Source organism: Argentina silus (assembly GCF_951799395.1).
Source record: "Argentina silus genome assembly, chromosome: 11".
NCBI lineage: Eukaryota > Metazoa > Chordata > Actinopteri > Argentiniformes > Argentinidae > Argentina > Argentina silus.
This window is the reverse complement of record NC_139665.1, coordinates 21,492,173-21,502,525: the sequence shown is the minus strand read 5'-3', so window position 1 is coordinate 21,502,525 and position 10,353 is coordinate 21,492,173. Positions and strand designations below refer to the sequence as shown.

The 10,353-nt window shown below is 44.0% G+C and overlaps 1 protein-coding gene across 1 annotated transcript; it reads left to right on the top strand.

Moving 5' to 3' along the window:
• Positions 1-1,825: 1,825 nt before the first annotated feature.
• On the top strand, positions 1,826-10,060 carry LOC310812249 (ubiquilin-4-like). Its single transcript, XM_083680704.1, has 11 exons — positions 1,826-1,999; positions 3,415-3,566; positions 3,842-4,002; positions 4,206-4,468; positions 4,727-4,885; positions 5,183-5,411; positions 6,218-6,357; positions 6,981-7,064; positions 7,267-7,382; positions 8,053-8,266; positions 8,437-10,060. Exons 1-11 carry the CDS (start codon positions 1,856-1,858, stop codon positions 8,587-8,589), a joined length of 1,815 nt encoding a protein of 604 aa, XP_083536830.1. The 5' UTR covers positions 1,826-1,855; the 3' UTR covers positions 8,590-10,060.
• The last annotated feature ends 293 nt before the right edge of the window (positions 10,061-10,353 follow it).

The window sequence follows — 10,353 nt, the reverse complement described above, 5'->3', positions numbered from 1 at the left end:
TCAATGGAGTGGAGCTGTGGCAGCATGGACAGACACATATAGAGATGGCCCCTGTATCTAATTGCTTGTCTCTCTCCAACATACACCACACTTATCTACACTTTAGCTCACAAACCCTCTCACTAAAAATCCTTCCTTATAAACTATTGAATGTTCTGTGATCCTGTCATTCTACCGTATGGCACTGTCATTCCACCTCGGTTGCAGACTGTGTTGAAGCCAAATAACAGGCTACAATATTTCCCTGAATACACACACACATACTGTACACATGCACACACACACACACATACACACACACACACACACACACACACACACACACACACACAGACACACAGCCATTCTCAACACAGTCACAGACGGTTCTGTGAGGCCCGAGAAAGGGAAGGTCATCTGCCATTGACAGAAATGTCAAACTTAATCAAAAGCTGCCACCAATGATTAATTTACCTTAATCAATAGATCAAAAGTAGCAATTATGACTGCCATTTCATTTCACTGAATCTACCAATTGGTGTTAGCATTTAATCAAAGATGCCCAGAGGATGCACACACGACAGATGCAGGCAAAGGATCTGATTATGACTGCCTCATCATGCAAGGCAGGTGGGAGGAGATAACCTTCTGGGGAATGTTGGACCGACAAATTCAGGAGGTATTTGAAAAGCTACAATTGAAGTTTTCAATATGGAGAGACCACAATTGGGGGTTCACAATCACTGTTTCTGTCAACAACAACAAAAATCATTCTTTGTTGTATAATATGCATATAAAATACATAATTCAAGTATTTTGATTTATATATTTGAAATACAAGGGAAAAGTTACCCAAAGCCATCTAATGTCTAAACCAGAGTGCATAGAACTAAAGATCTTTTATGGGTTCAGTTCATTTCAATTCAAATACGCTTTTATCCCTGAGGGCAATTTTACTAGGTATTAAAGTCGCACTCATCCATTACTTGAAAAAGCACCAACACACAAAAGGCACCAACACATTATTACACTACAATACACAGACATGTCATCACAACTTTCATCCTCTTTTTTTTATGAAATAGTCACAGAGGCCCCTCGTGGAGTGGGAGAGCATTGCATCCAGTGCTTTGTCAAGTGATTCGGTTGGCCTGTCCAGAAACAAACAACAACACCATAGCCCCGTCCTTCGCCCAGGACACTTTAGTAGATGTGAAAGATCTGAAAGGATGGGATAGGGATAAGCAAAACTTATTGGCGTAAGCCACTGAGCTAGCATAATCAGTTGGTGTGAGCAAGATGATTGTAGCTCCTGCTGGCCCTCTAGGGCAATGGGCTGTGCCATTTTGCATTCCCTATTCAATTTTCTTGATCTAAAGAGTTGGGCCTAAATATTAGGTTTTTGGACATGGCTGATGCTATATGAGGAGGTACCATAATATTTGTGATTTGTCAGTTATGCATTTGTGACATAGGGTTGCAAGGCCTATTTAGCCAAATCTAAATGGACTCCATGAATATGATGTATCCCAGGACATGTATGTGTTGTAACAGTACTGTAACAGTCTCCAAACTATAAGCACATATCATGGCTTTAGATTGTTGTACAAATATTACAACATTCACACACAAAAAAAAACATTTTATTATTCAGACAATGACAGTTTAACATTGTACATATAATCATTGTCATGCATGAAATATTGCTTCCTCTTTGGCACAACTATATAATAAATGCATTGGTGTCTGGTTTGAAGGATTTAGATTATGTGGTCCAGATTTTGCTACATGTGACAGTTTTTCTCGAAGGAAACCGTGAACTCATTTGACCCGGAACAGGACGCCAAATCCAAGCGATTCCAACGGAGGAGTAAAGATGGCGGACAACGGCGGCGCAGGTCCTGTTAATAACAACAATAATGTAACTGTCACTTCGGAGGGAACTATTATTAAGGTCACAGTCAAAACCCCGAAAGATAAGGAGGAAATTGCCATCTCGGAAGATGCCTCTGTCACTCAGGTTTGTTCATAATGTCAAACCGTAGCTGGCTAGCAAGCACTAGCAATCTATGCTAGCTAACATCCTCATCATGCCACTGCCCACTTGCCTCTCTTAGTTAGCTGTCAACTAGCTTGTGTGTGGATGTTGCTAAGCTAGCTAGCAGTGAGCATGTCAAGAGTTACATTTTATGCAAAGCGGTATTATTGGTTACTTCTTCGTCGCAATGTTTGCGGTCGAGGCACACGACGTCAGACACTAGATACCTAATACGGTCCAGGATACTCCATTGCCAGCCGATTGTTTTTAGCTAACCGGCTTGCTAGCTAGTTTGACTAACCAAACAAATGCCAGCTGATACACCGGTCCCCTGTAGTGTGATAGGCATTGACAGCTTGATAACATTTACCGCAGCTGCATTCGATTCTGTCACAAGTAGCTTAGACAGCTAGCCAATGTTTTGCGAACTGATTCTACGATGTGCAATTTTAGTTAGCTAGCTGGAAGGCTGGCAAATGAAGTTTCTCTCTAGAACGTTCTTTGTGCTAGAAGCTACAATCTGACTAACGACCAGGTACACACCATTCTGAAGAATACGACACCCCATTGTTCCTTGGTGTCACCTACTGAACTGATGTTTACTGTTTATCTGAGCTTTCATATCTCGCTTCTAACTGTACACCATGTTTGTTACATTTCTATTAGAGGAATGTTGATGATGTTCTAATATAATATTCTAATATTCACACTAGTCCTGTACTTGTATTTCAAACAGCTGTTGTAGAGCTCAGTTGGTCATATCCAAGCCTGATTGATCTTTGTACCATCATTGATATTATATTAGAAAACTAGGCCTACTTCGTTAGCCACTGATAACAGCTTGCAAGTGAATAAGTCAACTCAGATGTTGCTCTCGTGTCTGTGTTGGCCATTTAGCGTAGGTAATCAGATGGTATTGCTTTTCATGGAAAGTGAGATGCCATAGTGTGTAGACTAGACACAATATAGAGGTTCATTGGTTGTCAAGACTCAAAACAGCAGTTTCTGACACAGCAGCATAGCCGATTGTTTCAGGGAGTGTCAATTCAAGTTTGGGGAAGATAAGACTTCTGGAAACTAGCCTAGAGACATTAGTATGCGTGACTCGTTTAGTTGTTCTTTCTGTGAATAAAGCTTTTCCTATTGTGCAAAGTAGGCTGCACCAAGAGTGATTTGGTACATTTGTAATCAGGTTGTAGACTAAGTATAATAGGATGAATAATGAGGATTTACCCTGCCCAGGCTTTTAGGATGTTGGAATAGAACTGAAAACAGCTTATAGGCTAGAATGAATTGTGAGTTCACATCTCTTTCTTTCGTTTTGCTGTTTCTCCCCCTCTCCAACCTACCCTTCTCTGCCCTCCCCCCTCCCCCCTCTCTTTCTCTTTTGTTTTCAGTTTAAAGAGGAGATCTCGCGACGGTTCAAAGCCAAACAGGATCAGTTGGTTCTGATCTTTGCAGGGAAGATCTTGAAGGATGGAGACACGCTCAACCAGCATGGCATCAAGGACGGCCTGACAGTTCATCTGGTCATAAAGACAGCACACAAGTAAGACACAACAAAACAGGGGAGCAAAACAGGAACATAGGAAGGAATCTTCAGTTGTTAATCAGATGGTCGGGAGCAAATAATATCTGTTAGCAAGGCAAGAATAAGGACAAAGATACTTAAAGTCAAAAATACAAACTTGAAGTGCGTGTGTGTAACTTAAAATGTGCCCGTCTATTGGACATAAATATATTGCATTTGTGAGAACATTGGAGTTGACCTTATGTGAAGATAGGGTTTTATGACATTTTATGACTGATCAATTGTCCCTCCAGGGCAGGAGAAAGTTCACAGGCCTCATCCTCCTCCACCTCGGGAACCAGCCAGGGGGGTAGCGGCAGCGTCTCCAGCCCCAATCCATCAACCCACCCCTCCTCCACAGCAGGGTCCACCGGGGGCCCAGGAACTGCCCCAACACAGACCCCCAACATACTGAGTAGGTTTACAGTCCCCCTCCCTCCCATCCATACCACATAACACATATCCACTGTCTTCCAACTGAATTGAATAAACTTTATGAAAAACGTCTTTGAAATGGCCATGCAGATGTTAATGTATGCAGGTTAGAGGCAATGTGGTGGTGTGTGTGTGTAGGCCTCATATTCCCTCTACCCTCTCTCCCCCCCCCCCTCCCTACAGCTGGGTTCGGGGACCTGTCCAACCTGGGAAGTATGGGCATGGGCTCTGCCAACTTCATGGAGCTGCAGCAGCAGATGCAGAGGCAGCTGATGTCCAACCCAGAGATGCTGTCCCAGATCATGGAGAACCCTCTGGTGCAGAACATGATGTCCAACCCAGATCTGATGAGGCAGATGATCGTGGCCAACCCCCAGATGCAGCAGCTGATGGAGCGCAACCCCGAGATCTCGCACATGCTCAACAACCCTGAGCTCATGAGACAGGTGAGCGAGCTGTCCTCTGCATGTCATGGGTAGGGACTTGGCTTACAGGTGCAGCTGTGTTAGCTGCTAACATTGGTCAGCTTTAGGATAGCTCTGGCTTGGTTAAAGTTTGTTCTTTTTGACAAATATAGACAGTTGCTGTACCATCCCTGACCTCCCTGAGCCTCGGTATCCCAGAATCTAGCCAACTCTTGTCCATGACAGCCTACAACCTAAGTGCTGCCACACTCCTCTAAGTAATGTTGTCTTTAATCCCAGACCATGGAGCTGGCCAGGAACCCAGCCATGATGCAGGAAATGATGCGGAACCAGGACCGGGCGCTAAGCAACCTGGAGAGCATCCCCGGTGGTTACAACGCACTGCGCAGGATGTACACAGACATCCAGGAACCCATGTTCAGTGCTGCTAGGGAACAGGTACTGCTGACTTACTGATGCATGTATGTATTACCTGTAGGTGTCCTTAGTGTAGTATAGGTGGAGTAATGAAGATTGTGATTTACTTCATCCAATTTCAAGAGCGTTACATTGACTTGGGTATCTTTGAATGGGGGAAATCTATATAAATATATTAGCATGTGACAACATTTTGACCCAAAAATATCGTATCTATCTATCTTATCAAAATTGAAATGAGCTGATGAATAAGATGTATTATTATTATTACTATGGTCCTCGTCAGATTCGTGAAGATTGATTTCTCTTCTTCCCCAGTTTGGAAACAACCCTTTCTCCGCCCTGGGGGGCAACTCTGATGGATCGGGGGTACAGCCGTCAAGGACAGAGAACCGGGAGCCCCTGCCCAACCCCTGGGGACCCCAGAGCTCAACTAACCCCTCTGAGGGCGGAGCTGGAACGGGCACTACGGGCACGGGCACCACTGGTGGCACCAACCCTAGCGTGTCCAACCCTCTGGGCATCAACGCTGCCAGTCTGGGCAACGGTATGGGCATATATAGACTCACTGTTCATATAACTGAGCTTAAATGGCTAAACGCATGCATTTTAATTCATTGTAGATCCGATCCGATTGGTTTGAACCCCATATGCTCTTATAGGTTAGACTTTTCTAGAAGTTTCTTCCTGTTCTAAGACCGAAACTACAGTGACACCGTGACAGTAGAGTATCGTCATGGTTCCATTAACACAGCAGAGTATCGTCAGGGCGCTGCGGCGTGAGCTTGACAACATGCTCTGCCACAAACTGTTTATCTGAAGAGAAAGTACGGTAGGCTACATTTTATAAAGGGAGGCTGTCTGAAAATAATTTCAGCGACACTTCATGGTGGGAGGCGATAATCTTGCAACCTCAACAACAAACCTGCAATTTCAGTTATTTGAAGTAGGCTATACTTACATGACATCAACAAAAACTTCTAGCCAAACCTTTCAATATGTGCAGGGTGATTATTTTTTCTATTTAGTTTTCGGATGATTAAGATTATTTGTGAATTTATATTTGATATAATGTGTTTACATCTACAGTACATATCTGCAACACTCGCTACCGAGGAAAATAGACTTGAAGCATGAAACTGCTTTTTTTTTCCCGCAGAAGTGCTGCTCTTGTGTGCAGTATAGTATGTCTCAGATTACCGTAAGTTGTTGAACTGCGGCTCACGGTACAGAGACGTTACGGTGTTGGTATAGTTTGGCTGTTTGTATACATATGGAGAGTTTATAGTCTCACACACACACACACACACACACACATTAATGCTAATATCTGTCCGTCTCTCTGTGTCCCAGGCATGTTCAGCAGTCCAGGCATGCAGAGTCTGATGCAGCAGATCTCGGAGAACCCTCAGCTGATGCAGAACATGCTGTCTGCTCCCTACATGCGCAGTATGATGCAGTCACTGGCCCAGAACCCAGACGTGGCCTCACAGGTCTGTCATTTTTAACTGTTATTTAAAAATATAAAAATATACCAAATATTTAAAAAAAATGCATCCTTCCTTCACTCCCTCCTTGAAATAGTCACTGATCTAACATGATTGCATGGGCGAAAGCAAACTTTCAATAGCATTGCATTCACCAGTCTTATCCATGGTTTTCAAGGAAGGAAGGTGGGAAGGATGCACTTTTCGAGTATTCAGACAGGCCCTAGAGCTCATTGTAATTCTGTGCCTGCTCCACCGGGGGATCAATAATAGTGAGCCTTGGTGTTTGTAATGAATTCGAATGAGAAATAAAGCCATGTCTGCTGTAAAGCAAATGGAGGCTAAGCTCAACTACCTGACAGCTTTAGGGAAAAAAAGATTAAGTGGATATTCAAGATTCAAAGTGTTTATTATCATAAACACTTGCATACAATTGGAGAAAATGGAGAGTAAGGACAAATGATGGCATCCATATTCCTTTTAAGCATATCATGTATTCTTGTAAGATTATGATTATGACAGAGAACTACATGTGTGTCAGGGATCCCCACGCAGGCAGATGTGATGATATGGAAGAACATCATTTCCTTCCGCCCCCCCCCCCCTTTGTTGGTTCCCCCCTCCCTCAGGTGCTGATGAATAACCCCCTGTTCGCCGGTAATCCACAGCTGCAGGAACAGTTCAGACTCCAGCTGCCTGTCTTTCTGCAGCAGGTACACACACACACACACACACACACACACACAAATACTTCTAACTAGTGAAGACATAACTTGAGTTGTGTAAGATTTTCAGTTTTGGATCACTGTTTGAACAGATTGATTTGGTCATTAAACCAGGAGGTTATTGTTTGTTTGATTGATCTTCTAATAATGAAGGATGAACGATTGCTGTTTTGATGTTGTTGATGCTTAGATGCAGAACCCAGAGGCTCTATCTGTGATGACCAACCCCCGGGCCATGCAGGCTCTGCTCCAGATCCAACAGGGCCTGCAGACGCTGCAGACAGAGGCACCAGGACTCATGCCCAGGTAAACACACTCGCACACACACACACTGACTCAAACACCATCCCTGGTAGATGGTGACATTAACACTAGTCGCCCCAACGGAGGTCCACAGGCACGATGTGACACTTTATAATAATAAACTCTGTCTAGTTAGACTTGTTTTCAATGAGTATCCTATGATATCTCTCCCGTGAGTGTATGTAGGCTGTGTCTGTGCGTAAAGGCCAGTTCTTTTGATAACAATACCGAAAGTGAATGCGTAATGTGTCTGGCAGGTTTCATGAAAAAACAGTTACTGCGCTTAGTATTCTACAGTTGTAATACGGCTGCAAAGGCGGAAATGGGCAACTTCTTCATGTCAATTTCACTAAACGCAAACAGGTCGACTGCAAAAAAGGGAACCGTGAAAAAAGCGAGACGGGAGTGTGGTTGATGGTGTCATGCACTCCACGTTTGACCAGGGGTTGAAATACCTCAGTATGTTATATTCAATATGTTGCTCTTTTAAAATCCAAAATGTGGTATTCTAGTGTACGTATACTTAAGTCTTGACTAAACATAACCAGTGTATTCAATGATTACGCTGTTACACTAACGTCAATAAATGCACGTCTCTGGACCTCACTCCGGGCACTTGGGTTAGTAATGAGGGCCTGGGGCTTCTCGTGTTAAGCAATCCTCTGTCACACAGTTTGGCACCAGGCGGACTACCAGGCGGACTACCAGGCGGTCTGCCAGGCGGACTACCCACCGGAATGCCCACTGGAATACCCACAACCCCCATGCCCACAGGAGGGGGAATGGCTCCCGAGAACCCTGCCTCCTCACCAAGTGCGGGAACAAACCCCTCACAGCAGCAGATGATGCAGCAGATGCTTCAGATGTTTGCAGGAGGGAGTACATCGGTACGAAACACACATACTGTCTACACGCGCACACACACACACGCATTCAAAAATGTGCTTTCATTTGTCCATCTCTTTCACATCAGTTGAGTGGCGTTGAGGAGAGTCACGACTATTGTGAGGCTCTCTCCATAAGTGCTGTTGTGTAACTTCCTAACTCTTCCCCTCAGACCCAGACCCCAGAGGTTCGGTTCCAGCAGCAGCTGGAACAGCTGAGCGCCATGGGTTTCATCAACCGGGAGGCCAACCTTCAGGCCCTCATCGCTACAGGAGGAGACGTCAACGCTGCCATCGAGAGACTCCTGGGCTCACAGCCCTCATAAAGACACACACACACTCACAGATACACACACACACACACACACAAACAAACACACACGGGCACACACACACAAACACAAACAAACACACACACTCACTATCCACCTCCTGTGGGCAGGGAGGTACTACATACACGCACTCATACAAACGCATATATACACACACTCAGCATCTACAGAGAACCAAGAGAAATGAAATAAACCATCCCCAACTGACACAAGATGAAACCTGGGCAGGATATGTAACTTCCTTATTCCACCACCTCCTGACAGATCATTCCCCTTACCACGGCCCCCCTATCTCCTTTTAGAGTCATCCACAGAGAGCTCTGCACAGACCACTGTAGCAGAGTCGGACTGAACCACTCCTTAATGAGGGGTGCCCAGGTGAAGTGAGGAGGGGGGCACAGGTGTGCCTCCAAACCCTCTCCTAAACAGTGATGCCTAGCCCTACCAGATTCACTCATCTCTCTTCCTTTGATATAGCTGGGCTGTATTAAGTGGTGCAGAATGTTCAGAACGCTGCATATAGAAATATACAGTATATGGCTGACTGACACACCTCTCTATTTACATCCTAGGAAGTGGTTTCTGATCTATATATTGTATTTCTATCTGCAAATCTGTTCCTGAACTGTTCTGTGCTGAATAGACAGCTGGTGTGCAGGGGAAGTGTTCAGAGAAGAGAAGAGAAGAGAAAAGAGGAGAGGAGGAACAGGAACAGTTTGAGAATACAAACAAAGCTTCGTCTTCACGTGGATACCGGTATCATGCCCCACTCTACCACCTCTCTCTCCAGAGTCTGCATTCATAGTCCAGACAGCCCGACCATCTCTATTTATTGCAAGCGCTTCAGAAGATCCCTCACACTTCCCTAAATACGCAATTTGTCATTCCAGATCCATTATCTTCTCAACCACGGTAGTCCCTCTCCAGACACTAGCTATCGCTGAGCCGTCTGTCCTCTTCAGCCTGTTAAGACCGTTCACATGAAATGAGTCCCTTCTAGTCCAGTTGATTTGCACTCAGTGGTCTAGATTGACTTCCCAGAGGTGTGTAACAAGTTGGAGACCTCTTACGATAATTGATTACAAAAGTTGTGTTTCTGAAGCAGAAGATTCTGACAGAACGACAGATTTCCTTTCATTTAATCTGATTCATTATGTATTTTAATTTGAGGTGCGAGTAGTACCTAGAGATCTGTTTTTGTCTCATTTAAATCTCCTGGAAATGAATAAATAAGATATAATGAAAAGGCTTTACATTTTTTTGTATGGTGGCACCATACATATCAATTAAGTTCTAGGTTTTGCTTTTTTGAGAATCTCAGCATTGTTGTTGTGGTGACCTTGGCAATGCCCTACATAGCTGTGCTTTGTCTGTTGACCTCAGCTGAAAATCCATCTTCCGATTTAACATGTTGGAACTAACTTTTAACAGTACTGTACTAAAAACATTAAACAAAGTTGGTCAATAAGAATCTTATTTGTACGTTTGTGTCCATCCCACTGACTTGATGGAGTGAGAAGTAGAAATGGTACTGCTAGCTCCATTTAGCTCTGTCTTTCCCCCCCCCCCTTTTATTAAGCACCATTCACTGTTATTAGTTGTATCATTTTAATTCACAGTAACCTGGAAGTTTCTTAAAGAGTCACAGTAGTCTTTAGTGATAGTAATACTGTCTGTAGTGCTTCCTTATTTGCTGTAGTAAAGATTCACAAGTGAGATACAGAAAGGCAGGCAGAGGCTGTGTTGTACTATAACTTC